This window comes from Motacilla alba, chromosome 20 (genome assembly GCF_015832195.1).
Source record: "Motacilla alba alba isolate MOTALB_02 chromosome 20, Motacilla_alba_V1.0_pri, whole genome shotgun sequence".
Taxonomy (NCBI): domain Eukaryota; kingdom Metazoa; phylum Chordata; class Aves; order Passeriformes; family Motacillidae; genus Motacilla; species Motacilla alba.
This window is the reverse complement of record NC_052035.1, coordinates 8,195,424-8,211,475: the sequence shown is the minus strand read 5'-3', so window position 1 is coordinate 8,211,475 and position 16,052 is coordinate 8,195,424. Positions and strand designations below refer to the sequence as shown.

The window sequence follows — 16,052 nt, the reverse complement described above, 5'->3', positions numbered from 1 at the left end:
TCCCCGCGGGATGGCGGCTGCAGGGTGCTGGAGCGGTTCTGCTGCGGCGGCTGCCGCTGAGTCAGCGCCGGGCGAGGACGCCCTCCGAGGCAAATCAGCGCTCACATGGGATGGAAACCACAGGGCATTCCTCCATGCCAGGCTGCGTCACGCAGCGTGCCGGTGCACGGTGACGTCCCGGGTGCCAGTTCAGCCCACGGTGCCGGCTGGGCAGCCTGGATGCACACACGGCCCGAGGTGCTCACAGTGACAAATCCAAAACACTTCTAGATGTCACTGCTCGCTGTGGGCAGAGGGTCCTGGTGCTGGGTTAGGGCTTCAGGGACACAGGGTAAATTCCCAGTCTTGCTGTGGGCACCCAGATTCCCTCATATCACTGGTATGCTCAGTTGGCAGGGCCTGATCTGATTTGGAAATCTCATCTTATTTCTACACTCACCCAGCAGCAACAAACTCCAAAACATAGGAAAATAAACTGGATAGCAGGAAGGGAGGTGACAGACTGGAACAGGGTCACCAAGCCTGCAGCCACCCGGACCTGCTGGCCTGAACCCAGCCCAGGCTGGGTGGCTCCTGCCCCATGGTACAGGCATCTCCGTTCAGCTCTGCACAGGGGGAACGAGCATTTGGCTCTTGTTGTGGAGCTCGGTTACAGCCCTGCATTGTTCAAACGGCTCCTGGAGCAAGACAAGGAGCAGGTGGAGGGAGAAGGGCCAAGGGAAGCACACTCAGGGAGCCAGAGGGCCGCCCTGAGCCCAGATTCGCACAACGGGCTCCGCTAGAAAATCCCAGTTGGTGGGCGAGGGCAGAGCCCGCAGGCTGCGTCCCCCCGCGGGTGCGAGTGCGGGTGCAGGCAGGAGGCTGCAGGAGCTGCTCGGGCACGTCGGGCCCGTTGGAGCGGGGCGTTGGATCCAGGCAGCGCCCCAAGCCTCGCCCTCCCCGGGAGCATCCCGGGACATGCCCTGGGCGGGCAGCCTCCTGCAGGAATGCTCCCCCAGCACCCGGTGCAGCATCCCCACCGCTGCCCCAGGAACACGAGGACCGTGTTTGTGAACAGAGGGACAACGAGGCGCTGGCTGTGCCTTTGCTGTCACCTTCCACAGATACCCTCGTGCCACTGCCAGGACCTCCTGGATGCTAAATTAAGCTGACAATGAGCAGAAAACACACTCGGCAGCCAATTCCCCCCTGGAAGTGCTGGGTGGAGGCAGCTACGGGTGCCTGGCAACACCTGCCAAGCCGCAGGGCTGGGGCTCGGCAGTGTGGGCACCCCCACGCAGAGGCACCCCCAGCTGAGAGGTCCCCAGCCCCTTCCTCTTGGGTGTTAACTCACAGTGTTTTATTCCAGCCCGTTGCCGTGCCCAGACCCAGGATAAACCACCACCTGCTCCTGCCTCAGTTTCCCCAGCAAGAGCTCTACAGAGCTGCTCCAGAAGGGACATGGGGACAGAATGGGGAGGCACCCGCTGCACCCAGCATCACCCCATTCCCTGTGGGCAGAGGGAACGATGCTGCCTGCACCCGGATGTTCACACTCGGTCTCTGCTCAGGGATCCGGGAGCCAGGGAGGTGACAGATGGGGACATGCTGGGCATGAGGCCTTTGTCTGGCCGGCGGTGGCGGCACCGACCCGCAGATGGCGGCTGCCGTGGGGCCGTGACCGCAGCCCGTGGCCAGGCAAGCACTGGGCCCTGGGGATCCGGCCCTTTTGTTGGGGTCTCACCTCCGGCAGCGGCCCCTTCCCTGCTGCCCCCCACCAGCCTTTCCACTTTCAACTTGACCTGCTCCTTTCACATGGAAATGGAATGCAAATAGGGCTGCGGCTGCCAGGGTCCAGGCTGAGACCCGCCAGCAGGTCCCCAAGTCTGGGGGTCATACCCTCTCAAATAAGGTGACCAGCAGTCCCTGGAGTGAGGGGGTCCCCTTGTCCCCCAGCAATGGAGCAGCAGCCACCCTCTGCCCAGGCAGACCATCCCCACTGCTCACACATGGAAGAAGATGTTAGCGGATGGGTCTCTCTAGGGCTGAGCTCAGACAGACCCCTGCTTTTCTGGGCTGCCGATCTTCCCATGCCATCCTGTCACCCCTATGGCACGGGCAGTGTGCCCACCCTGGGATCCCCGCTGCACCCTGGCACGCGCTGGCTTGCAGTTGGGATTGCAGTTGGGATGGGCTCCTCAGCCCTGGCTGGGTGAGGAGGGGGCTGCCTGGAGGGATGGCCATCGCAGCCCAGCAAAGTCCCGCAGGCAGGGACCACTCGGCTACCAAATGTTGCCATCTGCTCCGGGGCCTTCGCTCGCATCTGCCGGGGGTGCGGAGGGGCGAGGGGCCGGGGGGCCGGGAGTTCAGCTGCGGGGCGGGCAGGGGGCGGAGAAGGCACAGACAGGGCGGGCAGCACGCGTCGGGTGGATTTGGGTGAGTAGCGTGAAGGGGCAACACGGGGGTCCCGCTGCCTCTGCCCCGTAGCCATTCGCCCTTGGGAAAGGTCTCGCTGCCGGCTGAGCCGCCTCTTTGTGCCGACAAATTAAACACGGGACAACTGCCGTCCCCTCCCTGTCCCCATACTCATGGACACACGGCGACCTCAGCTGCCCCGCGCCCACCCCAAGCTCCCTGTGCCTGCTTTCCCCAGCACCTTGCACCTGTTCCCCACCTTCCAGGTCCCCTGGGGTCCTGTACTGGTTTGACTGGGATAACTGGGATAGAGGTCATTTTGCCCACAGGAGCCAGGGCGGGACTGTTTTGGAGTTGTGCTGAAAGCAGTGCTGATAACCCAGGAGTGTCTGATCTTGGCTGAGCCGTGCTCACACAGCCCCAAGGACTTCTCTCAGCTCCGCCTGCTGCCCCACCAGCGAGTGAGAGGGCTGGGGGTGCATAGAAATTGGGAGGGGATGTGGATGGGACTGCCACTCCCCCTTCCCCCTTCCTGACCCGGAATACCCCGGACTATAGGACATTCTTGTTTTTCCTATTAAGCTGATCCGTCAGTTTAGTCCCTTTTACCATTTTATCTTTCCCCAGATATCTTTTTGTACCCCATCCCACCGGGTGTGTGTGTGTGAGTGAGCAGCTGAGGGGGTCTGAGCAGCCCGCTGGGATTAAATCACAGCACTACCTCAAACTGTGACCATTCCCCCCCCCCCACCACTGTCACCCAGTGTCCCTGCAGCCCCGGGGACAAGACTTGTCCCCACTACACCCAACGGTCCTGGCTGCCATGGGTGCTCTCACAGGCGCAGGGTAGGGTGGAGGAGCAAACTGCATTCCCCCGGAGGGACAGGGACAGGGACAGGGACAGGGACAGGGACAGGGACAGGGACAGGGACAGGGACAGGTAGGGGCACTGCAGACAGGTAGGGCAGGGAAGCAGGCGGGGAAGCAGACGGGAGAAGGCAGCCCCAGGTTTTGCAGGGCTGCAGCCCGCTCTCCCAGCGACACCCGGTGGGTGCTGGGGGAAGAGCCGCCATGAGGCATCCTGGGGCGGTGGGTCCTGGCTTGGGAGAGGGGGAGTTGCTGCCGGGGGTGACCAGGGGTCTGTGTCCTCACCCATGTCACCTCCCGACCGGTGCAAATGGCTCTTCCGCTGGCTCGCGGCTTGTTCCCCGCGGTGTCCCGAGGCGGGACAACTGCCACACTCGGAGGTTCCCCAGCGCCCCATGCCAACCCGTGACCCCGCAGAGATCCTGATGGGGACAGGAACCGTCATCGGGCGACACTTGCACCTGCAAGAAGAGTCCGTGATAGGTGGGACGCAGTTCAGGCGGGGACAAGGACAAAGTCCAGGACACCGCCAAGAATAATAACCCCCCTGAGCTGGGGACTCTGCCAGCTGGGACCAAGACGAAGAGCAGAGCAGGGCCAGGCTGTCACCGGTCCGCATCCGGAGGTGGTGACGCGCCAGCCTCACGTCACTGCTCGGGCAGCCGGGACTGGCTGCCGCCCGCGTGGTGCTGCCGGTTCCCCAAAGCGCAGTGAGTTACCCTTGGGAGATTGCCGAGGGACCGGTCCGACCGGAGCCCGTTTCCTTCCTGGCTCCCGCTGCAGCCCCGGAGCCTCCCGCGGGGCCGGGGCCGTGGGTGGCTCGTTGGCCCGCCCGGGCTCAGCCCCGTGAGACGTGAGCTTCCCCTGGCGGCCTCGGCGCCCCGGGGGAGGGCTGGACACGGCTCTGCGGGACCGGGGGGACACGGAGCGTAGGGACACGGGACGCGAGAGTTCCTCCCAGGAGCGGGATGGGAGTGGGCAAGGGATGTGTCCGGAGCCCCGCTGACTCAGCTGGGTGGTACGAGCAGAGGCTGGGCTGCAGGTTGGGCTGCCCGGGCCTGTCGCCCGCGGGCACCGGAGCGTGTCGGAATCGCTCGGGTCCTGACTGGAAGGGGACGGGCGCTGCGTCGTCCTGCCCTGCAGATGCAGTGGGAGGTACGAGGCGTCCGTTCCCAGCAGAGCAGCTGCCCGGGCCGCTCAGCCCCCAGGTGAGAGCCCCCTTGCCCCTGCACCCGGCTGTACCGAGCCCTTCCAGGCTGCACGGAGCTGCTACGTGAGCTGGCACAGGTTCAATGCCCTCCTGGGTACCGCACCTGCTGCTGCCAAGCCCCAGTCCTCCGGGATGAGACCAGGTGAAGCTCATCGGGATCCACACCCAGGGCAGGAGGGCACCGTGTCATCACTTGAAGGGGGCAGAGGGGTCCACGGGGCCTGCAGAGGGCAAAGTGGGGCTGGGTTGGGCTGTGCGTCCCACACCCCCACGGCACGTAGGAGGGAAGCTGATCTGCCAACACAGGCAGTGATCATGGGAGGACAGGGTCAGGATCTGGAAGGGTCAGATCTCACCTCCCCACTCATCAAAGTCTCTCCCCACAGCACAGCAGCGTCGCTCGCAGGCCCAGGCACCCAGCCCTGAGCCATGGCACTGCTCACCCACCTTCTGGCCTGTGCCTTTGGCATGGGCTCCTGGGTGGCCATCAACGGGCTGTGGGTGGAGGTGCCACTGCTGGTGACGGTGCTGCCGGAGCAGTGGTACCTCCCCTCCTACATCACCATCATCATCCAGATGGCCAACGTGGGACCGCTCTTCGTCACCCTCATGAATCGCTTTCGGCCTGGCTTGATGAAGGAGGTGGCTGTTATCTATGTGATCGTGTCCGTGGGTGTCATGGCCTGCTTGCTCCTGGCTTTCCTCTGGAACCACACGACCCTCATTGCCGGGACATCCCACAGCATCCCCTTCCTGATCCTTACCTTCTTCCTGGCCCTGGTGGACTGCACCTCCTCTGTCACCTTCCTGCCCTTCATGATGCAGCTGCAGCCCCAGTACACGAACACCTTCTTCATAGGTGAAGGGCTAAGTGGGCTGATCCCTTCTCTCATTGCCCTGGGCCAGGGCTCTGGTATCTCCAGCTGCACCAATGTCAGCTACGAGGTCAACATCACCACTGGCAACGAGACTGTGGAGAGCACCGACTTCCATCTGGAGACGCACTACCTCCCACCCAACTTCTCCACCCTTGTCTTTTTCCTGCTCATGACTGCAATGATGCTGACCTGCTTGCTGGCCTTCTTCTTCCTCACCCGGCAGCCCAGGGTGTGGGAGCTCTCTCAGCAGCACCTCTTTCCCAGCAGCATTGTGCTGAACTCATTTGACCAGATCCTTGACGAGGGAGCTGACTCACACCTGAGCAGAGGCTGCTCCTGCCCTAAGGATCCCAAGGGACCCGGGGACATCCTGCCACAGAAGGTCTCCTACTCCCTAACCCAGCTCACCCTCATCTACCTTCTCATCGCCTGGGTGAGCGCCCTGACAAACGGGGTCCTGCCATCCGTGCAATCCTACTCGTGCCTGCCCTACGGACACACCACCTACCACCTGGCAGCCACGCTCAGCTCCATGGCCAACCCCCTGGCCTGCATCGTGGCCATGTTCCTGCCCAGCAGGTGAGTTGCAGGGCCCCGGGAGTTGTGGCAGGGTGCACACCAGGGGCTTCTGCCCCAAGAGTGGCCCCTACTTTGCAAGGGTTGGGGGTATAGGCTGGGTGGGAGAGGGCCTGTGGGGTGTCCATGCCCTGGCAGCACAGACACCCAGGAAAGGAGGATGGAGCCAGCAAGGAGCCGGAATGGGCTGCGTGTCTGTGCTGCTCACCGGGGAAAGGTAGCGTTCTCCAGTGACACTCACGTGTCCCTTGCAGATCCCTGACCCTGATGGTCATCCTCACTGTAGCAGGGACAGGCTTTGGTGCTTACAACATGGCCATCGCAGTGATGAGTCCCTGCCCGCTCCTCCAGCAGTCCCAGTGGGGCGATGTCATCATCGTAAGTCACGGTGTCCCTCTCACTCAGGGAGGTCTGGACCTGACCTCACCACGATGTCCCCAGAGTGGGAAACCCCTAGCCCTGACCACTTTTCCACCTGTGCCACCAGGTCCTCTCCTGGGTGCTGTTCACCGGGACGCTCTCCTACATGAAGGTGATGGCCGGGGTGATCCTGCGGAGCCGCAGCCGCAGCGCGCTGGTGTGCTACGGGGTGCTGGAGCAGCTGGGCTCCCTCCTGGGGGCACTGCTCATGTTCCCCCTCGTCAACGTCTATGGCCTTTTCAAATCTGCTGACTACTGCAGCCTGCAGTGCCCAGCATGAGCGGGGTGGACGCCCCAAGACCACTGCTCTTGCCAGCATGAGCTCCCAAAATCAGGGAGGCTGACTGGCTGGGAAGCAGCACTGGGACCAGGACTGCTGCAGACACAGCTCCCTGATGGACTCTGCCAGGGCGCAGCATCTCCAGGGCTTTGTCCCCAGCCTGGGCACGGGGTGTTCCCATGCTGTGAAAGTAATAGAAGATGTTTTATTTTACTCGGCCCTCTGCCTCCCTGCTGCCTGCACCCCCCATGTTGAGGGGGCTGTCTGTGCCAGTGCCCCCCACCTGGGTACCTCTCAACTGGGGCCATGCCCACTCCCTTCCCCTGGGGGATCTGGCACCGTTTGGCATCGTGCCCTAAAGCCCCCCTGCACTCTGTGGGTGAGCACAGCCCCAGCTGCAGGCGTTCGTGGCTCTGTGCTGTGGCAGGTGCCCCCAGACAGGGGCTTTGCAGCCAGCTGGGGGGACAGGGGACAAAGGCGGCCATGGGGAGGGGGCTGGTTTGGGAACATGGAACATTCACAAGGCCCCCAATAACAGCTGGGGAAACTGAGGCACAGTGGGACTGGAGCGACATGTGATATTTGCCACCTTCTACTGTGGTCCAATCCATGCTTTCTGCTCCCTCCCCATAGCCCTGCACCCCCCTGCACCCCATTTCAGCCCCGCTGCACCTTGAGGTGGGCAGAGCTGGATGGGGGGTGCAGCAGAGCCGCGCAGCAGAGCAGCGCAGGCAGAGTGCCCGTGGCAGGGGTGGCACAGCACCAGCGCCGGGATTGGCCCACCTGTGCCCCAGCCGTGCCAGCAGGGCAGGGGGCAGGTGGACGCTGGGATGTGGCAGGCACGGGAGGTCAGGGCAACGCAGCCCCGGGATGGGACAGCGCCCGTGCCCTGCACGCGCCTGCGCCCCTTCCCTGGGGCACGAGGCAGCCGGGCCTTTGTCCCCGGCCCTTTGTCTGGCATCTGCTCCCTGCGCCAGCGGCAGCACCAGACCACGGATTGGAGCCACTTCGGGGCTCCGGCTGCGACCCGGACGCCTCTGGGAAGAACGAGACTGGAATAGCTAATGGCCAGCAGCCCCCCAGGCTGGCAGCGGTGGGGGTCCTGCAGCTGAGGCAGCAGAGAGGGCAGGAGTGGGGGCTCTGCCTCCTGGCACTAGCGGGCATCCTCTGGCAGATCCTGGCTGATGCCAGAGCCCGTGTCCAGGATCCATGGAGGGTGGGGGAGCTGAGGACCAGTGGGAGATGTGGGGGCACCGCGGGGCAGCTTGTCTCATTCCAGTAGCAGGATATGTCCCTTGTGGGTAGGCTGGGAGCTGGAGTAGGGACCTGACCTCTCTCCTCCTGCCCCCCGAGAGGATGATCCTGCCCTTGGGAGCCCCCAAAACCCCTCACCCACAGTACCCCCGCAGCCCCCTCCCTCTTGTCGGGGAAACAATTGCCTCCGATGGGAATTATTTCCATACAGCTGCTCAGGAAGGCACAAACCCGGTGGAGGAAGGCTGAGCCTTTCTTCTGGCGCTGCTCCCCCTCCCCACAGCGGCGGGGGCAGGTTTGGGGGGGCCCAGGCGCTGCCGTCAGCGCTATCAGCTCGGCAGGGCTGGCTGCGGTTATTACCATACATTATCGCAGTCCCCTGCCTCCGAAAGGAGCCGGGGCTGCTCCCCCCTCCCAGCCCTCCCTCCTCCTGCCTTTTACACTTAATTACCTCCCTTATTACACCGCAGCCTGGAGAGAGACAAAATCCCAGGGCAGCGGGCAGGCAGGCAGGCAGGCAGCGGGCGGGCAGGCAGCGGGCAGGCAGGCCCAACTAGGGCGTAAGTAATCGCCCGTTCTGCAGGCGTGCCTTCCAGGAGAGAACAGGCACACGCACGGATAAATAAATCAGGCAGCGGAGGCCGGGAGCCCAGCGTGTGTGTGGGATGCCGCGGGCAGCCCGGCAGGCGATGTCCCCTCGGGGCCGCAGCCCTGCGGGAGAGGTGACCTTGAACTTGGCAGAGCCTTGACGTCAGGGCAGCGCTGGGGGGACAGATGGGACTCGTGGCGCTGCCGGCAGTCCCTGGCCAAGGGCTGCGGGAGCAAGTGGAGAGACCCCAGCCCACATGGGGAGCAGCCCTGGGACCCTGTAGGATGTGGAATGCTGTGGATATGGGATGCTCTGGGATGGGGGGATGCTGTGAGCTATGGGATGCACTTAGCTGTGGAATGCTGTCGGATGCTGTGGGATGCTGTGGGATATCAGATGCTGTGGTCTGTGGGATGCTCTAGGCTGTGGAATGATGTGGGATGTGAGATGCCCTGGGCTATAGGATGCTGTGGGATGCTGTGGGATGCCCTGGGCTGTGGAGTACCACACAAAGCAGTGAGCAGGGGCCCTGCGATGCAGGGCTGGCCCCAGATGTGGCTCTGGGCACCACTGGGCAGACATGGCTGTGAGCAGGCAGGCCCTGCAGGGATGCTGCTTTTGATCCCCAGACCCAGTGCCACATCCCTGGCTAAGGGGGCTAGTGTGCCCAGGGCTGCCCCGTGCCAGCCGTGCCAGCGCTCTGCCTGCAGTGACAGCAGAGGCACCGTCCTTATTAAGTGCTGCAACACTCCGGGCATTGCACAAGGCTCAGGGAGAGCACGGCCAGCTGCCAGTCAGGTCCCTGTGTCACCCATTGGCCCTCAGATGGCACAACTCCGGCCTTCAGATGGCACAACTGCAGGAAAGGCAGCCCCGGAGCAGCAGCTGCCTGCAGCGGAGCGCAGAGAGGAGGGGGGTGGGAGTGGGGGCTCCAGTGAGACGAGGGGGGAGTAAGAGTGGGGGCTCTGGCCGGGAACAATGAACTGCCACGAGCCCAGCTATTGTTGTGGCTCCGAAGGTCACGGTGCTTCCTGGGGACTGGGAGTGGGACAGGGACAGGGGAAGGGGAGAGAAGGTGGGAAAAGAGGGATGGGAACAGTGAGCAGGGATGGGGACAAGAGAGAGGTGGGACTGAGATGAGAGCAGGAAAGAGGGGAAAGGGTTGAGGACAGAGAAAAAGGTACAGGGGAAGGAGAAGGGAAAGAGGAAGAGGTCAGTGGGAAGGGTCTGTGGGCAGAGATGAGAATAGGGAAGATGGATGGGAATGAGAACCGGGAACAGGGATAGGAACAGGGAGCAAGGACAAGGGAAGGAGAAAGGGACAAGAAGCAGGAACAGGGACAGAGATGGAGACAAGACAAGGGACAGGGGACAGCAATGGGGCAGGGGACATGGATGGGGACAGGGATGGGGATGAGGACTCCTGCCCGGCAGACCCGTCCTTCCCTGGCCCCGGGGACTGGCGGCAGGGAGACAAAGGCGGTGGGAGGCAGAGGCATGTGCCCCCCCCCCCCCCCCCGTCTCCCCCCGTCCCCCTGTGTCCCCATTGTCCGTGGCCGGGGTGGGGGGAGGAACCAGGGGGAGGGACCAGGGACCCCACAGTGTCGTGATGCCCGGGACACCCCGCGCTACCGGCGGCTCGGGGGGCTCTGGGGGGGCTCCGGGCGCGGCCGGGCGAAGCGGCCCCCTCCCCCCCCGAACCGCCTGCCTTCCTCCTCCTCCTCCCCCTCTTCCCCACCTCCTTCTCTTCCTCCTCCTCCTCCTCCTCCTCCTCGCCGCCCTGCCGCCTCCCCGCCCCTCGCACTCGCCTCCCCGCGCCTCTCCGTGCGCACCGCCGGGGCCGAGCGCCGGGGCCGGGGCGGGGGGGGCCGGGGCCGGTGCGGGGGCCGGGGCCGGTGCCGGTACCGGAGGTGTCCAGCGCTGCCCGGCCCCGCCATGCCCCGCTCCTTCCTGGTGAAGAAGCTGAAAGCGGAGGCGTTCCCAGCCGCCGGGGCCCCCTGCGCCCCCCTACGCCCCCCTGGAGCCCCCCTACACGCTGCCCGGCCCCGCCGCCGGCGATGGTGAGTGCGGGGCCGGGGGTCCGGAGGGGCCCCCCCGCCTCTATTGTCTGTGCGCCCGGCGGGGCACCGGGAAGGAGACGCGGGGGGGACGCGGGGCAGGACGGGAGGGGGTCCCCGCGTTGTGTCCCGCGGCGGGCGAGGGGTGCGGGGTGGGGTGTGTCATCCCCCGCCGTCGTCTCGTCCCCGGCTCCGGGGCCACCGGCCGCTGCCGAAGTTGGTCCTTGGGGAAACGTCCCCTGCGTGACAGCGTCAGCCCCGTGGGCAGCCCCGAGTGCCCCCCGCCCGCGGGACACCGAGGTGGGCTCCTTCCCACGACGAGTTGGGGGGGTAAGAAGCAACCGGTCTGCGGGGGCGGCGGGGGGCGGCGGGGGGCGGCAGCCTCGCCGTGCCGGAGGGTTTCATTGTTCGCAGCGGTGCCCCGAGCCCCCCTGGGAGCGCGGGGGGGGCCGGCGCCGTCCGGGGCACGGGGATTCGGGGGGGACACTAGGGGGTACCCCAGCAGCGGGAGAGGTGCAAAAGGCTGGACTTGGGGCGGTCGTGGTTTTTGGAATCCCGTCCTGCGGGGGAACACTGGGGTGGGCTCGGAGTTCCCCGGGCTTGGCACAGCCCCACAACGGGGCAGCCCAGGCACCTGCCCAGAAAGAGGGGCTGGCCGGGGGTCGGGGGCTCTGTTGCGTAGGCTGGGGAGTCCTGGCTGCTTGTGGATTGGGAAACAGAGCTGGATGCGGGAATGGGCCTGATCCACGCACAAGCTAACATCGCCCAGCCGCTGCGGCGCCTGTCCCCCCTTTTCTAGTGCTCCCCAGCCCTTGGTGGGCTTTCCCTGCCAGGGGCCGGGGTACAAAGCCTGTCTGGCCTGGGGGTCCTCTGCTCCCCCCTATCAAGCAGGAGCCGGTGGGGGAGGGATGTGCTGCAGCTGGGCAGAAGCTGCCGACGCTGCTCTCCTGGAAATAACCTTGCTGCATGCTCGGAGGCAGCGTGAGAAATTGCTGAGCAGAGCGCTTTCTGCACAGCCCGCGCTGTCAGCACGGCGCGGGGGACGGGGGGGCCCGGCTCTGCCCCTGCCCCACAGCCCCCTCCCCACAGTAGCACCCCGGCCACCACGGGACAAACGGCAGCAGCTGCTTGCCAAGGGGTCCGTGGGTGCTGCCAGAGTCTGTGTGGATTTAGGGGATGCTCAGCTGCAGCTGTGGTGGGATGTCCCTGCTGCCCCATGGTGGGCATGGGTCAGCCCAGCTGTGCACTGACCCCAGGCCCCCGATAGCCCCTGTGCCACTCTCAGTGGGGATGAGGCCTCTGAAGCAGCTTGCAAGGACCAGTGTGCACAAGGCAGGGGATTCCTGGGACCGATCTGGGGTGCCAGTACATCCCCAGGACTTCTGGCTTCATGGGAATAGGGCCGCACTGCTGCTCCTGCCGTGACCTTTGTGTGGCAGCACAGAGGGACTGGGATGCCAGCGCAGCGCCGGCTCTGACACACGTTGGGAGACCCACATACGGAGCAAGTCACGAGCAGACTTGCACCAATGTCACATGTGTGTGACGCCAGTGGAGTGGTACCCGACCCTGGTTCCACATCTGGGGGGCTGCGGGTGGTTCAGTTAGGCAGGAGGCCAGGGACCCGGTGCTGCTGCTCTCCTGGTGCTGTCCCATCTCCAGGGAATAGGCGCTGCAGGGCCAGCAGAGAGGTGGGGGGCTTTCCCAGCCACTTTGCTGAGGAAGGGGAACCTGGAGCAGCCTCTTCCCCCTCATCCCGGCTGCCCACGGAGCGTAGCTCATTACCGGCACGGCCCCGGTGAACAATGAGCTCCCGGCACCGACAGCTGTCTGGCAGCTAATAGCCCCTGGGGGCAGCCCGCAGCCGGGGCAGGCGCAGCTGGATGTTCTGCAGCTCCATCCCCAGTTCTCATCTCAGGCAGCCCTGCGGGATGGGACCCATCCTGCTGACAGATGCAGACAGGAGCCAGGGCAGGACAATGCAGCTCTGGTGCTCAAAGGCTCAGCAGGGACAGGAACCAGTTTAGGGGGGACAGCCCTGGTTCTGCACCTTCTATGGGAAATTTTATCTTGTGGCTTTTTCCTGTCCCTGGTGAGGCTGCTCTGGAGGGACAATGACCCCACTGTGTTGTCCCCACAGGGTACCTCCAGCACTGCCTGGCGCCAGCCAGCTATGAAACTGACAAGAAGCAAGGCCTGCCACCGCCGCCACCAGACCCAGCCTACGCACCGGGCCAGGAGGAGTACAGCGATCCCGAGAGCCCCCAGTCCAGCTTTTCCGCCCGCTACTTCAATGGGGAGGCGGCAGTGACAGACAGCTATTCCATGGATGCCTTCTTCATCACGGACGGGCGGTCGCGCCGGCGCAGCGAGAGCCAGCGCCGTGGCAGCCACCGCCACTCCTGCCCCGAGTGCGGCAAGACCTACGCCACCTCCTCCAACCTCAGCCGGCACAAGCAGACCCACCGCAGCCTGGACAGCAAGATGGCGAGGAAATGCCCCACCTGCGGCAAGGCGTACGTCTCCATGCCCGCCCTGGCCATGCACGTCCTCACCCACAACCTCAAGCACAAGTGCGACGTGTGCGGCAAAGCCTTCAGCCGGCCCTGGCTGCTGCAGGGCCACATGCGGTCCCACACCGGGGAGAAGCCGTTCGGCTGCTCCCACTGCGGGAAAGCCTTCGCCGACCGCTCCAACCTGCGCGCCCACATGCAGACCCACTCCGCCTTCAAGCACTACAAGTGCAAGCAGTGCGAGAAGACCTTCGCCCTCAAGTCGTACCTCAACAAGCACTACGAGTCCGCCTGCTTCAAGGGCTCCGAACACAGCTGTGCAATAGGGAACTAGCCCCCCAAGCCCTGTGGCACATCCCCATTCCCAACCTCATCCTTCTATCCAATCCCCATCCCCGTCCCCATCTCATCCCATACTGATCCCTATTCTCCTATACATCCCATCCTGTCCCCATCCCCGTCCCATCCTGGTCCCAGTCCCTGTGCCAGCACTCCTGCAGCTGCAGCCAGCTGGTTTGTTGCTGTGCTCAGACTGGAGGACACATCCCCACAGACTCACTCCCCATCTGCTCTCTGGGAAGGGGGTCCCCCATAGTGGGACCCAGCTCCTTTCCCCTGGGTCCCAGAGCCCCCCCGCAGCCAGGCAGGTCTCTCTGCGGGGACTCACCTGGGGACCTCTTCCTGACCCAGGAGAGACTTTCCTCCCCTAGCTTGTGACTTTCACCTCTATTTATTTAATTTATTACTATTATTTATTTAGAGCTGCTGCTTCTCCTCCCGGGGGATCCCGGGGGAGAAAAGACACTTTTCTGCTCCCCACTAGGAGCACACCCTCCCCTTGACCCTAATCTTGATGAGACCATGGGCTGGTGTCACTGCCAGCTGGCAGGACTGATGGCCACTGCGGCTGACAGAGGGCAGGGCTGCCAGTCACCCTTGGAGCCTCGGGTCCCTGCAGCCCACCACACAGGGCACCCGGCTGCCTCTCTGCCCCGTGGCACAGCGTTCACCCTGGCACTGCAGATCCGCAGCCCTGGAGTCAGGGGAAGAGCCAAGGGAGGAGCCAGGGGCTTCCAGCAGAGATCCACAGGACACGACCTCCTTTGGCTCCCGGCTCTCGGCCTGGCCAGGCACAACTGGCCCCTGCCACGGTGATGGGGAATAGCCCCCCCAGGCAGGTGCAGCCCCCCTCACCATGCAAAGGGCTGGGCTGGCAGCTGGGCTGGAGACCCAGCCCTGGGGCAGGTAGTACCCAAACCCCCAACCACCCCCCCATGTGTCCCCAGCCCCTTTTCCAGCCGGCTCCCGGCTCCCTCGCCATTGCCCCTCACCTGCACTCAGGAGGAGGGGGTCAGAGTAGCTGTAAAGTTTGGGTGAGTCTATTTAAATGTTCTTATTTATATTATTTATAACTTATGCTTTTCACTATTTATTTGTCAAGACTGACCGGGCCATGCCAGCGCTGGCTCGCAGGAGGTGGCAGAGCTGCAGCAGAACTGCCGTGCCCAGGACACAGCCACGGTGACACGGACGGGGACAGGACCCCCAGAGCGGACTGTGTGGCGGGCACGGAGGCAGGAGGGCACGAGCTGGCCCGGCAGCCCAGGCTGCACGTCCTGCAAGCCTCCCACAAAGGCGAAGCCCTTCTCATTTGTCTTCCTCGCTTCCACGGGCTCCTGCTTTGCTCCGTGCCCCGCGCCAGCCCAGCGGGGACAAACCAGCCACTCTATGCAACCTCCCGGCGGAGCGCCCCGCACCGGCCCCGGAGCGAGCGCCGCGCACGGCATTCCGGAGCGGGGCCCGACCCACGCCTCCGCTTCCTACCTCGGGCCGCGAGCTGCCACCACCCCATCACCGTGTGCCGGTCCCCAGCACTGCGGGACTCAGCCCGGCACCCCGCGGGGCCGCACTCGCGCACCCCCACACCGTCTTCCTGCGCCGTCTTCCCTCCCTGCACCGTCTTCCTCCCGCTGCCTCGGTGCCTGTGTTGGTCACGGGTTGAGTGGGGGTGTCCCTGTCATGGTCCTCGCTGCCGTGGCGCGGTGACCACACGTCCGCACCCCACGGAGGGGATGAGCATCGCCCTGGCCACGCAGGCGCCCCGCCGGGTTTTCCCCACGATGCCGGCGCCGTTCCGCGGGGCACGGTGTCCTGAGGCCGGCAGGCTTGGAGCACTGCGCTGCTGCCCCTCTCTCCTGTAAATAGCAGATACTACAGCAATAATTTTCCGTGCATGATAGATTTTTTCTGCCAGGTTTTGTACTCGCCAGCCCCAGTATGACAAGTCTACTGAGATCCGGCCACCCGCAGTATTACTTGTAATGCAATTCAGGGATATAAAAGGGATTTCTGCCACTAACCATGTGTCTTGAGGCGTTTGTGTCAGCGGTGGTGGGTGGTGGCACGCGAGCCGCCACCCTGCCCATCCCACTCCTGGGCTGGAGCACCCTGGAGAGAACTGCCCCAAATAGAGGGGACGTGTCCCGGCAGCCCGTTGGGAACGGGCGGCTGAGGCGCCCAGAGCATTCCACGGGGCCCTGCCAGCCCTTCGGCCAGCGGGCAGCAGCCAGACAAGCCCTGCTGCGACAAGGAGGGGTTACGATGCCACCCTGCTCGTGAGAGCGCCGGGGGCTGGGAGCGCGGCAGGGCGCTGACCTGGAAGTAAAGCGGCGTGTGAAACGCCGGCAGCGGGCGCGCAGCCCGGCGGGCAGCCCGGGAAGGGCGCCGGTAATGCTCACGCACCCCCGGGGCGCCGCTGAGCGGGATGGGGAGGATTCTGGGAGCAAATTTTATTTGAACTCGCCGGTGGCGACATCCCAGTAGAGGCCCTGCTCCCAGGGGCAGACAGGCTCCCTGCCCATTCCTGCTCCCCACCCCTCTTTCCTCATCCTTTCCCAGATACGGGTGCCAGTGGGGGAAGGCAAATTGTTTTTAGCATCCAGCTTGCCAGCACAGACCTAGCTGAGCCCTGGGCTCCCAGTGACATCAGGGCAATCTTTCACCCGCAAAGTCAT

At 64.6% G+C, this 16,052-nt stretch overlaps 2 protein-coding genes across 4 annotated transcripts; both read left to right on the top strand.

Annotated features, from left to right (window-relative positions):
* The first annotated feature begins 3,839 nt into the window (after positions 1-3,839).
* SLC52A3 (solute carrier family 52 member 3) lies at positions 3,840-8,780 on the top strand. 3 transcript variants are annotated; one of them, XM_038159157.1, is made up of 4 exons: positions 3,840-3,971; positions 4,858-5,928; positions 6,180-6,303; positions 6,413-6,625. In XM_038159157.1, the coding sequence occupies exons 2-4, from the start codon at positions 4,901-4,903 to the stop codon at positions 6,623-6,625; spliced, it is 1,365 nt and encodes a 454-aa protein (XP_038015085.1). In that variant the 5' UTR covers positions 3,840-3,971; positions 4,858-4,900. The 3 variants fall into 3 exon arrangements, with proteins under 3 accessions (XP_038015085.1, XP_038015086.1, XP_038015087.1); XM_038159158.1 differs by lacking the exon at positions 3,840-3,971 and adding an exon at positions 4,347-4,469; XM_038159159.1 differs by lacking the exon at positions 3,840-3,971 and having other exon boundaries at positions 4,901-5,928; positions 6,413-8,780.
* Positions 8,781-10,302: 1,522 nt separating this feature from the next.
* Positions 10,303-15,397, top strand: SCRT2 (scratch family transcriptional repressor 2). Its single transcript, XM_038159369.1, is given in 3 exon segments — positions 10,303-10,463; positions 10,465-10,528; positions 12,666-15,397. Coding segments are annotated over 3 exon segments (831 nt in total). The 5' UTR covers positions 10,303-10,403; the 3' UTR covers positions 13,373-15,397.
* The last annotated feature ends 655 nt before the right edge of the window (positions 15,398-16,052 follow it).